This window comes from Lutra lutra, chromosome 5, assembly GCF_902655055.1.
Source record: "Lutra lutra chromosome 5, mLutLut1.2, whole genome shotgun sequence".
NCBI lineage: Eukaryota > Metazoa > Chordata > Mammalia > Carnivora > Mustelidae > Lutra > Lutra lutra.
Genome location: NC_062282.1, coordinates 79569048 through 79582445, shown reverse-complemented (window position 1 = coordinate 79582445; position 13398 = coordinate 79569048). Strand labels below are relative to the sequence as shown.

Genomic DNA, 13398 nt, shown 5'->3' with positions numbered 1-13398 from the left:
GTTAAACTGGAGAAGCCTCCATGTTACTATAAGTGAAAAAAAAAAAAAGCTTTAGGGTAATGAGCACGGTATTCTTTTTTTTATTTTGAAAAAAACAATTACACATGCATAATGTGATACACATGTATCATATAAGTTTAATTTTCTATCTTTTACTTATCTGGTTATGACAATAGGGTTGTTATAGACCCCTCTTAGGCACAACGTCAAAGGGAAAAGAGCACCATGCTCATTGACTAATCTCCTTCGTGTGTGTGTGTGTGTGTGTGTGTGTGTGTGTGTGTGTGTGCGCACATAGAGGAAAATGTGCACACCTGAAAACCACACCTGAACATGTTGACATTGGACACCTGTGTGAAAAAGAACTGTAAGTTTCTTTGATTTATAAGGAATAACGTATACTTTTATAATAAAAATACAGTGTCACGTAGAATTAAATCAAATTAGGCTAGTGAAAGCCAAGCTTAAAAATGAGAACTGTTTCATTAAGTCTTCTGTATGTTTATGTCTCAGTTGTCAATTTCTTTAGCTCTGCTCTAAGACCAGCTGCTGGCTAAGTGGTTGAATTGTTCATGTTCTTGTGGATTGATGATTCCGCAGCCACAGGATAATTGCATAACCTAACAAATTGCTGGGCTTTATGTTTTTCACTGCCTAATCTCCCTTATCTCTTTGTGCAGATTATACTCCATGTTATGGAAGTAAATCTAGCAGTCAGTCTCTGTCTCACAGGAACTTAGGCACAGAGATAAACTCATAGACTTTCTTTGAAGCGAAAGACTTTTAAGATTTCATGTTGCAGCAGGCATTTCCCCCTGGGTCAACCCAATAGAAAATGGGAACCAACACACATTTTACCCAACTGGTTGTGACAGTGAGGTTGTGATATACCTCTTTGAGGCCCAACTTCAAAGGTAGAAGAGCACACTGCTCATTTACTAAGGCTCCCTGACTCGTTATAACAGAAGGGTCTGTCCATGTGTGTACGTATATCTACAGAAAATCAGAAGGGGCATCCCAGCTTGCAAACATATGTCCTGCTAGCCAACAGCCATGCTAATTTGGGGAGAAATTATGTGATCTTCTGCTTCTGCAAGGAGAGGAAACACATACAAAAGTGATGAAACAGGGTCAAGGAGTGGCCAGCTTGCCATTTCTTAAGGAAGCTCTTGGGATTTTCAGATCCTAAGGAAGCTTATCTGTAGTTTTTTGTGTGTTTGAGCATGTCTCTTGTTGTTTTGGAGGTTTTAAAATCTAGATTTAACGTTAGAATTGCTTTAGTATTTGGTCAACTACATTGGTGCTTCTGGCTTGGGTTTTGAACTTATAAAACTTAAAATAGGACATCTTGTGATTTAGAATCTTACTTTAGCCTAAAAGCCCTCAGTAAAGGCTCTGACACTCCTCGAGGAACCTCATCCTTTAAAATCAGATGAATTGTATTTCTTCAAAAGAATGAATCCCGCACTCTCTGTAAGACCCTCATCAAGCAGCTGGGTGCTTACAGGAGATAAACTTAGTTTGTTCCTCATTAGCTGTAGGACACTAGGCAAGTCTGTGGATCTTTGGTGTTTTGACCATCTGCCAAAAGAAGGTGTTGGAGGTGACTCCTCTTTCTCTGTCAAGCTGTTGCACTTAGGCTCACATGGAATTTATTCACTGGAACTCAAAAGTGACTTCTAAGCCCTTTGGTCTCTGGCTTTCAGATCCCTGATCATTAATGTGGAAGAGCTGTAAACAAACTGGTCTGTTGACCACTTAAAGACCTGATTATTGTTCATGATAGAGGTAGGTAAAGTGTTATGAAACTGACTTGACTGCTTTTTCTTCGGGCATGAGCAAAACGTAAAGGAGTAAAACTCTTTTTATTGCAGTTTAAGTTGACTTGTAATCCATCACTCACATTTTAATCAGTAGGAAAAGTGTCCTGAATGTAATAGCTACATTTCTGAAAAAGGGTGAGTGGATGGGGCACCAGGGTGGCTCAGTCGGTTGAGCGTCTGACTCTTGATTTGGGCTCAGGTCATGATTTCAGGATCATGAGATCAAATCTTTCATTTGGCTAACTCTGGGTGTGGTGCGTGCTCTCTCACTCTCTCTGGCCCTCCCCCTACCCCACTTCATCCCACTGTCCACCTTTCGTGTGCATACGTGCTCTCTCTAAAATAAATAATCTTTTAAAAAGGGGGGGCACCTGGGTGGCTCAGTGGGTTAAGCCTCTGCCTTCCCCTCGGGTCATGATCTCAGGGTCCTGGGATCGAGTCCCACATCGGGCTGTCTGCTTGGCGGGGAGCCTACTTCCCCTCTCTCTCTGCCTGTCTCTCTGCCTACTTGTGATCTCTCTCTCTCTCTCTGTCAAATAAAAAAAAATCTTTAAAAAAAATAAAAATAAAATAAAATAAAAAGGGGGGGGTGAAGAGATGGAAGAAAAGGATTATTAAGAATAATAACTCTTTATTGAGCACTGTGGTGTGCCAGACATTGTGCTAAAACCTTTGTGAGATTGTCTTGCTGTGTCTGCCCCACGAATCTGTAAGGTCTGTATCGTGATTATTCCTATCTGATAAATGATGAAACTGAGGCTGAACTACTGAGAGACACAATGGTTTGCCCAAGGGTCCCCAGTTAGTGAGTGACAGAGCGATACTGGTTTGTTTGTTTCTTTCTTTTCCAGGTTGTTTTTTTTTCAAGTTTTTATTTAAATTCCAGTTAGTTGGGATGCCTGGGTGGCTCAGTGGGTTAAGCCTCTGCCTTCAGCTCAGGTCATGATCTCAGGGTCCTGGGATCAAGCCCCACATCGGGGTTTCTGCTCAGCAGGGAGCCTGCTTCCCCCTCTCTCTCTGCCTGCCTCTCTGCCTACTTGTGATCTCTGTCAAATAAAGAAATAAAATCTTTAAATAAATAAAGAAATTCCAGTTAGTAACATATGGTGTAACATTAGTGTCTCTTTCTTTCTTTAAGCAGAGTAACCATACATCTCTGTTTCCCCAGGGTAGTCCCAGCTTATATCTTGTGTCCTGATTATTATTTCCATCTCAAAAATGGATTCAACAATAAAATATAGGTCACTCTATCTCTAGGTTTTTCCCCCTTGGTACTATTGACCTTTGGAACTAGAAAATTCTTTGTGGTGGGGGCTGTCTTGTGTATTACAGGGTGTTTAACAGCATCCTTGGCCTCTACCCATTAGATGCCAGTAGCATTCCATCCAAGTAACAAAACCCAAAAAATATCCCCAGGTGTTGCCAAATGTCCCTTGAGGAGCAGAACTGCCCCCAGTTGAGAACAACCGCTCATAAAATTTAACTACAGAAGGAAAATACAATCTATTTGTTATGGAACATAGGCTGTGAACTGAACCTACCTTGTACTGTGACTAGCATGTGCCCTGTACTCAATAAAGGTTTATTTCCTGGGGGGCATTATCTGACTGCCCAATTGTGGAGGGGAGCAAAGGCTAAGCAAGTAATGAATTAAGATGACCCGAGGGCTCTAGTAATAAAAATCAGTTTGTTGCGATTTTTCCTAGAGAACACCGAAACCGTGTACTGGGAAGTGACCCAGAAACCTCCTGGCTTCTCATTCTGATCACATTGTGGGGTCTGATTCTTGATTCCCCTGAGTGTTTGGCCTTAGTGCTAAACACAAAAGCCCGGGAGGTAGCCAGAGAGTGATACCATTTAAGTTTCATACTGCAAACATCTTCAATGACAACAGTTAATGATAATCAGTGTTCTGTTTTTCTCCTACTCTTATACTTAGAAATGACCACCATTTCTTTCATACCACCATTTTCCATTTATTAGCAATAACAGAATAAATACCAATAGCACCAATTAAAAATGAATCCACATGATGTGTTTTATCCTTACAGCTGTAATAACTAGTAACTAACATGGACTGGAAAGCACTTTGCAAATGTAAAAAGTGCTGTACAGATACATTATAATTATCATCATTAATAAATTAGCCCGATTCTCCTAGTATTCAAAAGGCACGTAAGGTCAGATACATGGGTTCGATGGGGCAAAATGATCACAACCTACAATGTAGCAATGGTTCACATGTGTTGGCAACAAGTTTTACCCCATGCAATCCTGCAGAGCTGAAGTTACACACCCTTCAAAATATGGGAGAATGAAGCTAAAGTAGACAAAACAGGCTTTTTTTTTTTGAGATTTAATGCTTTTAATAACAGACTCCTACCTCTTTTATGATAACTTTGAAAAGATAATATAATTAAACTTCTAAATTGTACATTTTAACAAAATTAAAATTTCTTATCTAAGGTGACAGTAAATTTTATTCTTCTCTATAAGCTGATATTCCAGATGTCATTAGAATTTCAAAGCATTCTGTGACTTCAGCGAGGTCAGATTGGTAAATTTTGTGCTTGCATACCTTCAGGGAATAACTGCGGTATTCATTCCAGAATTGTTACTAGAAAAAAACAGCTTTATCCATTCCCTTGCCAGCAGGAGTCTTGGCAAGAGACAGCTCTTGGCTGACCATAAATAAAATTCCTTGAATCACCAGTGTCTTGATTTAAGAAAGAAATTTTACTGTGTCTTTAATACACAAAAGCTGATTAAACAATGGTTAAAAAAACACTACTCCACTTTTTCACAGGTGTACAAAAGGAAATAGGATGGAATTACATTCAACAATAAAGCTTAAAGTTCACTCTAGGTAATAGTTGCATAAACATTCACATACACAAGCACAGAGTAAGTATATTTCAGGAGTCTTATAATAGCATACAGCATACATATGGGAGATTGATTTCAGGTAACATCATAGGTGTTAGCAAGATTAGCAATTCAGAGTGTTCTAAAAAAGGCAAACTAAACCAAAGAGGAGGTGTGGGCTAGCACACCAAGACAAAGCACAGAATTCGAGGATTGAAAAGTTGGCTCACTGTATGTTTGAGAAAACAATGATTTTTCTTCAATTTCAGGGTCTCAATATAGTTGGCTAGAGAAGGTTGTGTATTCAAAGTGCACAGAATTGTTTCTTAGAAAAGAGAGAGAAAGATCTTTTTATTTAGGAATTAATACATGCAAGAGGCAGCCCCAGAGTGACCTGAAAGAGTAAAGCTGTGATTGGCAGGTGGCCAGTATAATACAGATGTTCCAGGCAATTCTCTTAAAGCACTTCTGTAGCAGCAATGGTTGTTTAAATGGCTGTAGATTGGATTCTCTTTTGAGGAGAGTTGAGGGGAACTGTAGTCATCATATTTCTCTTTAAAGATTTATAGCTATAGATTTTTCTCTTTTTTTTTAAATAAATCTATCAAACAACAAACAGCATAAAGTGAGGTGTTGGGGTTTTCTTTTGTCTTTGCTTTTGCATATGTGTTGGAAAAGGACCAGGCCTTTTCATAAACATTGTGTGCAAAAGAATGGGTAAGAAAGTGAGCACAAGGACATCCGCAAACACATCAGATCTGCTTCTGTCGCCCTGGTTGGCCCCGTGCAACACTGAGCTGTTGGCTTGTCGGTGTGATGTGAGTTGTAGGGATCACAACACCACAGCGACAGACTTAAGGCCTCCTAGGGCCTGGTCAGTGGGGGCAGTTTTGTCTTCGGGAGGGTGGCCACCGCCTCTTGAGTCATAAGGTTTAGAAAGTCTGGTCCCTTTTCGTTTCGCGCTCCCCCCTGGATTGGCAACTCCTGCCTTTCTTTTGCCTTTCTTCCCACCAGCCCTCCTCATGCGGGCTAGTCTCATCTGGCCCCGCCCAGCCGAGGTCTGGCGCTCCCTCCCGCACCACCGGTGATCACACCAACCCAGTGGTCCCCCGAACCCCAGCTGCTCAATCTCAAAACCTTTGTGCCTGCCCTGCAAGTGTCATCAAGACAGCATCCCCGGAGCACAGGGCAGAGAGTTTCCAACCTCTCACTGGCGGGACTGGGAAGCCTCTCCTTTGCGGCGGAGGAGAAAGGAAACTTGGGTCTGCTTTTTAGGTTCTGAAAACAAGCCAGAGTGGAGAGAAAGAGTTAACACCAGACTTAGTAAAGCTTTCAAGACAAAACCTGTTCAATGGGATCTACATAGACACAGGGAACTTTCTGCAGATTTCTGAGGTCTATAGGAGAGGGCTCATGGAGACAGGAGAAAGGAGTGGGGAGTTGCTACATGGGAGAGAGTTGCCATTATTACAAAAACTGGCTAAGTGGCTTGTTTCCATGAGGTGACCTCACTGATCACTGTTGTCAGTCGTGCTGTTCCCTTTCTCTTTTTTTTCCTGGGTCTTGTTACCCTTCTTCTTTTTCTTCTTTTTCTTGGTCTCCTCCTTTTTGCCGAAGGTTATGAAGTCACTTTTGTCAATTTGGCTGTTAGTAGGCTCCTGCCGGATGGAGATGATTGCAGGAGATCCTGGGATAATGAATTTGTCTGGCAACTCACCGGGACCAGATTGTTTGGGGTTGCCTGGTCCGTATTTAAAGGTCCAGCTGTTGCTGTTGACACCAGCCCCAACTGGAGGGGACACCTCTCCTGCCTCCGGTTCTGAAAGACAGAAGGTCACAAGTCAGTAGGAGTCAACACATGCCCTCCAGGCCACACGAGTCGGGGAGACAGGGGAAGCTGCACAGATGAGCCTGACCCCCACCCTGAGAAATCAAGGGTACTTTCTTCAAGCCTGAGGGAAATGTCAGCATTTGGAAACAATCAGGAAGGCAGATTTTCTCACCAGAAGGTCTGGAAATCTAATTTTCTAGTGACATACTTTTGGTTCCTTGTGAAGAATTTCCTAAAGAGTATGGTTGTGATTCTTTTGCCTGAGAATAAGATGGGAAATGTACTGGGTTAAAGCAGACTAGGCAATAAAAGGAGTGAGAATCCATTTCACCAAGGAGGTGAAGGACCTGTACTATAAACTCGAAGATGTTTATGGAAGAAATTGAAGAAATAACCCAAATAAATGAGAAGATATTCTGTGCTCATGGACTGGAAGAATTAATATTGTTACAGAGTCAATGCAATCCTTATCAAAATTCCAATGGCATTTTTCACAGAAATAGGACAAACATCTTAAAATTTGTATAGAACCACAAAGGACCCTAAAGAGCCAAAGCAATCATGAGAAAAAAAGAATAAGGCTGGAGGGATCATGCTTCCTGATTTTAAGCTATATCACAAAGCTATAATCATCAAACAGTATAGTGTTGGCATAAAACCAGACACTTAGGTCAATGAAACAGAATAGAGAATGCAGAGGTAAACCAACACATATATGGTCAATTAGTTTACAACAAAGGAGGCAAGAATACAGTGAATACAGAAGAATACAGTGGGGAGAGGAGAGTTTCTTTAGTAAGTGGTGCTGGGAAAACCAGACAGCTACATTCAAAAGAATGAAACTGGACCCCCATTTTACACCACACACACAAATAAATTCAAAACCGATTAAAGCCTTGAACCTAAGACCTCAAAGCTTGAAATTCTTAAAAGAAAATATAGGCAATAAGCTCAATGACATTAGTCTTTTTTTTTTTAAGGTTTTATTTATTTATTTGACAGACAGAGATCACAAGTAAGCAGAGAGGCAGGCAGAGAGAGAAGGGGAAGCAGGCTCCCTGATGCAGGGCTCAATACCAGGACCCTGAGGTCATGACCTGAGCTGAAGGCAGATGCTTAACCCACTGAGCCATCCAGGTGCCCTGACATTAGTCTTTTTGAATCTGACACTAAAAGCCAAAGAGAAAAAAGCAAAAAGAAGCTATACCACATCTAAAAAGCTGCTGCCCTTGGGCGCCTAGGTGGCTTAGTGGGTTAAGCTGCTGCCCTTGGCTCAGGTCATGATCTCGGGGTCCTGGGATTGAGTCCTGCATTGGGCTCTCTGCTCGGCAGGGAGCCTGCTTCCCCCTCACTCTCTGCCTGCCTCTCTGCCCACTTGTGATCTCTCTCTGTCAAATAAATAAATAAAATCTTTTAATAAATAAATAAATAAAAATAAATAAATAAAAAGCTGCTGCCCAACAAACTAAACCATCAACAAAATGAAAAGGGAAGCTACTGGATGGGAGGAAATATTTGTAAATTGTATATCTGATAAGTGGTTAATATCCAAAATATATGAAGAACTCTTACAACTCAACAGCAAAAATGCATACAATCTGATGGAAAAATAGGCAGAAGATTTGAATAGACTTTTTTTCCAAAGAAGACAGACACATGGCCAACAGGTACATGGAAAGGTACCTGACATCCCTAACCATGAGGGAAATGCAAATCAAAACCATAGTGAGATATCGGTTCCCACTTGTCAGTACGGAGATCATCGAAAAGACAAGAAATGACAAGTGTTGGTGAGGACACGTAGAAAGGGAACCCTTGTGCATTGTCAGTGGGAATGCAAACTGGTACAGCCACTCTGGAAAATAGTATTGAGGTTCCCCCCCTAAATTAAAAATAGAAATAACATCAATCCAGTGACTGTACTTCTGGGTATTGATCCAAAGGAAATGCTAACTTGGGAGGTCTGAGTGTTTACAGCCGGTTGAGCCTCTGACTCTTGGTTTCGGTTTAGGTCATGATCTCAGGTGGTTGAGACTGAGCCCCATGTTGGGCTCTGCGATCAGCACAGATTATGCTTAAGACTCTCTCTCCCGGGATGCCTGGGTGGCTCAGTGCCTTGAGCTGCTACCTTTGGCTCAGGTCATGATCCCAGGGTCCTGGGGTCGAGCTCCTGCATCGGGCTCCTTGCTTGGCAGGGAGCCTGCTTCTCTCTCTGCCTCTGCCTGCCTCTCTGCTTGCTTGTGCACACGCGCTCTCTCTCTTTCTTCCTCTCTGACAAATAAATTTTAAAAATCTTTAAAAAAAAAAAAAAGACTCTCTCTCCCTCTCCCCCTCCCCCAGCTCTCTCTCTCTCTCTCAAATACATAAATCATAAAAAAATAAAAGAAAATGATGGGGCGCCTGGGTGGCTCAGTCGTTAAGCATCTGCCTTCTGCTCAGGTCGTGATCCCGGGGTCCCGGAATCGAGCCCCACATCGGGCTCCCTGCTTGGCAGGAGGCTTGCTTTCCCTCCCCCTGCTTGTGTTCCTGCTCTCATTGTCTCTCTCTCTGTCAAATAAATAGAATTTAAAATAATAATAATAATAATAATAATAATAATAAAAGAAAATGAAAACACTAGCTCGAAAATAAAGGTGCATTCCTATGTTCACTGCAGTGTTATTTTACATAGCCAAAATATGCAAACAACCAGAGTGTCCATAGATGGATGAATGAATAAAGAAAATGTGATATATATTGTAAAAATGAGTAAAAAATAATCTCATTTAAAATGGGGTCAATAAAAATAAAATAAATTAAAAATAAAAATAAAATAAATTGGGGTCAGGAGGGGAGCCTGGCTCGCTCAGTCCCTGGAGCATGAGACTCTCCATCTCCCTGTGGTAAGTTTAAGCCCCAGGTTGCAGATGGAGCTTACTTAAAAAAAAAATAAAAATAAAAATAAAAAATGGGAGTCAGGAAGCCCTAAGGGGAGAGATATCTCCCACATACCACTCCTAGCAGCCCGCATTACCAGCAGAAAGAAGAAAGGTGATTCTTACCTTGACAAAAAGAGATACTTTTCACGTAGAAATTTTATCTCCTGCTTTTAAGGAAGAAAAAAAAAAAAGACAACCTTTTCTTGTCCCAGCAACAACACCCTAACCACCACCTGAAGTCAAAGAGAAACCACCACAATCTAAGACTCTTATTCTTTTCCAAAGAACTTTTTTTAGGGGCAAAGGGAAAGGGAGTGAGAGAATCTCAAGCAGACTCCCCAAAGAGCATGGAGCTGGATGTTGAGCTTAATCCCACAACCTTGAGATCATGACCTGAGCAGAAATCAAGAGTCAGACACTTAACTGACTGAACCACCCAGGCCTCCCCCACCCCCATATCCCCACACCCCCACAAAGAACTTTTGTTTGAAACAACCCTCCCCAATTTCCTCCACAAACCTATTAAGAGGTTATGTTTCCTTTGTCTCTTTGGACTTGCCTGTGGTTTGCCATAACTTGCTTGTCCCAATTGCAATTCCTCTGCTATTCCCTAATAAACTCATTTTGCTGGTAAAATAACTGGCTATTTTATTTTTAGGTTTGACAATTTATATAATGGAATATCATTTGGCCATAAAAAGTACTGAAATCTTGGTATTTGCAACAACATGGATGAACTCTCAGGGCATTATTCTAAGCAAAATAAGTCAGAAGGAAAAAGACAAACACTATAGGATCTCACTTACATGTGATATCTGAAAAAACAAGCATGGTAACAAAACCGAAACCAAAAAGCCAAGCTCATAGATAGAGAGGACAGACTGATGGAGGCCAGAGGCAGGAGGGCGACAGGTGTGGGCGACATGGATAAAGGAGGTCAAAAGGTATAGACTTAAAGTTATAAATAAAGCAGTCATGAGGATGTAACATATAGCATGGTGATGACAGTTAATAATACTGTGTTGCATTTTTGAAAACTGCTAAAAGAGTAAATTCAAGTTCTCATCACACACACAAAAATTCTTTTGTAACTATATAGTGACAGACGTCAACTCGACTTAATGTGATGATCATTTTACAATGTATACAAATATCAAATCATTATACTGTACACCTGAAACTAATATAATGTTGTATTTCTATATCTCAGTAAAAAGAAAAACAATATTATTAAAGAGAATCTCTTTCACAAAAAGAAACAAAAAAAACCAAAAGCTCGGAAGTTCTAAAAGCTGTTGTAAACAGTGCATTCCCTGGGGCAATTAGTACTGTTAACTTTTTTTTTTAGCCTTTTCTACAGTGAAAGATGCCCTGGGCATTTGTTCTTATAATCACCGCTGAAATACCTGAATCTCATTTGGTGTCACCAACTACAACTAAGGCTACTGTTTCTCAAGCCACTTCTAACGGTCTCTGGGGTCTCGAGTTTGCTGTCATAATTTTTAAAATGGAGGTTTCAATAGTGCTGGTAACAGAAGAGGCAGCTAACTAAGTAGATTCTGTACTGCCGAACGACGTCACCAAACTAAACTGCCAAGGGATTGAAGAACGCTTGTCTACAATTATACTCCAAATGCTTTAATGGTCTCAGGTAATGGGGAAAAAAACCTAGATTAGAGGTACCTGATGCAGTTTCAGATGGGAAAAGAAGGAAAAGAAGAATATGCTAAAATCTTAGCATGTGAATTTTGGCTACACATGTATTTTGACACCTACTCTGTCCAGAACAAAAGATAAATTAGTTGAATCAATTATTTGATCCCTATTCTTTCACCGTGACCCTGAAGGGTGGTTGGATGAAGCAGAGAAGCGATGGAAAGATGTGTGGGTGTAGGGGGATACTGACCAGCACAGGAGGAGAGGATCCTGTTGTAAACATGGGTCTACTGGGGTAAAGCACTGGGAGCCAACTGGCTTTCCAAACCCAGTCTCCTACCTCAGTGTGCTCAGAGTCTAGCTGGGACAGACACTCCAGCAATCATAAGGCAAATGGGTAAATGCAATGACCAAGGTACATGTGAAACATTTGAGAAAGTCAAAGGAGATTCCAGAGGAGAGATGAAATTTGGAATAGTGAGACTGGGGGAAATTATTATGCATCCACAGGGGTTTTTGATGTAAGACTTTCCCAAGAGCCCAGCTGGAAGACACAATGACTTCGAGAAGAGTAGGGGTCAGAGCTAGAGAGAAAGAGTAATGATCTGTCTGGACAAAGTAATCCCAGCGGCCATGACATTGAAACCCTTTGACATCCCAGTAGTGTTCTTGTATCTGTCACTGCTCCTTTGGTGGAATCGTGAAAAGTTCTGCCAAGAAAGCCTTTGTGTTTGATTGCAGTTTGGGATTCTCTACATCTGCTCTCTCCATCTCCTGACCTATCACTTCCCTGTCTCTTCTCATCTGGCATCCATAGCACTACTTTTGTAACAGTGCCTATATCAAGCCCACTAATCACATTATTGCTAAAGCCAGTAGTCACAATTTAGTCTGCACTGTCGTGAACCCTCAGTGGCATTTGTCAGTCCCTTCTGGAGACACTGGTTTTATGAGTTCCCTGTCCTGACCTTTCTCTTTTGGCCCTAGACCTTCATCTCTTCACTCCTGTTGGGATCTCAGCCAAGTCCATGGGTATCCACAGTGTCCAAAGATACTGATGAGACACAGATTTCCATGTAGAGCCCTTAGCCCTCTGTGTTCCAGACTCATGTCTCCAAACGCCTATCCCGTATCTCCTCTGCAAAGCCTCACTGAGCATCTCAAGCTGAAAGAACTCCTGAGTCCTCTCATCTAGTCCTTTCTGCATCTCTCCGCTGCATCTCACCTTAGTGCTCAAGCCGGAAACTTCAGAGCCATTGTGCATTTATCATCCATCAATACCTGTCCTTCCTGCCTCCTCAATGTACCTTGACTTTGTCCTCTTCTCTGCATCTGAGCTGTCACTACCTTTTTTCAGTGCACCATTATCCTGAATGTGAATTACAGCAATAGCCTCTTCCCCTTCAGCCTTCTCTCCAGCCCTCCCCCCAGGAGCCAGAGTTCTCTTCATTCCTTAAGTCTGTCCCCTTTTTAAAAAAAAACCTGAGGTATAGAGGGGTGCCTAGGTGGCTCATTTGGTTAAGCAACTGTCTTTAGCTCAGGTCATGATCCCGGGGTCCTGGGATGGAGTCCTGCATCGGGCTCCCTGCTCAGCGGGAAGCCTGCTTCTCCCTCTCCCACTCCCCCTGCTTGTGTTCCCTCTCTCTGTGTCTCTCTCTGTCAAATAAATTAAAAAACAAAACAAAACAAAACTGATGTATAGGATACATACAGTAAGATCCTTCAAAAATAGAAACCAGATTACATCACTTCCCTGCCTAAAATTATTCAGAAGCCTTCTATTGCCTTAACAACAACAACAAAAAAGGCAAATGCCTTAACACGGTATATAAAGGTATATCAATAATCTATTATTTTTTTATTCTCTAATTTCATCTACAAGTCTCCCTCTTATCACACAGGCCTTCTTTCAGTTCATCAAACACCCTTTGGGACTGTTTTTGCCTCACGTTCTGTACACACACAGTTTCCTTTTGTCTAGAACAATCTACCCTCCATTCTTAGTGTGACTTCTCATTCTTAAAGTCTGTGCTTAAACGTAACCCCATGGCCGAGGCGTTTTATGACCCTCCTAGCCAAGCAGCCCCTTCACCTCCATCTGTCACTGCGGCAGAAAAAATAGTTGTTTTATTCACCACTACACAGCCAACATCTAGCGCAGTTCCTGGCCTCAAACAGGTATTTAATAAATACTTGTGAAGTGGGTGAATGAAAAGACTGTATGAGAAGCGGCAGCCACTCCAGCAGCTCTCAGCTCACTGCACTTCTCCTGTCCCTAAAGACAGTGAAGTCACGTGTGGAAAGC

At 41.6% G+C, this 13398-nt stretch overlaps 1 protein-coding gene across 3 annotated transcripts in view; it reads right to left on the bottom strand.

Annotated features, from left to right (window-relative positions):
- Positions 1–5775: 5775 nt before the first annotated feature.
- LOC125099906 (protocadherin alpha-C2) overlaps positions 5776–13398 on the bottom strand; it is a 111902-nt gene continuing 104279 nt past the window's right edge. For 2 of the 3 annotated variants that reach the window (XM_047729528.1, XM_047729526.1), the window contains exon 4: positions 5834–6507. In XM_047729528.1, coding sequence (XP_047585484.1) covers positions 6197–6507 — 311 coding nt within the window. In that variant the 3' untranslated portion in view covers positions 5834–6196. Of the gene's footprint in view, positions 6508–13398 lie in introns of all 3 variants that reach the window. The other variant, XM_047729527.1, reaches the window with a different exon arrangement.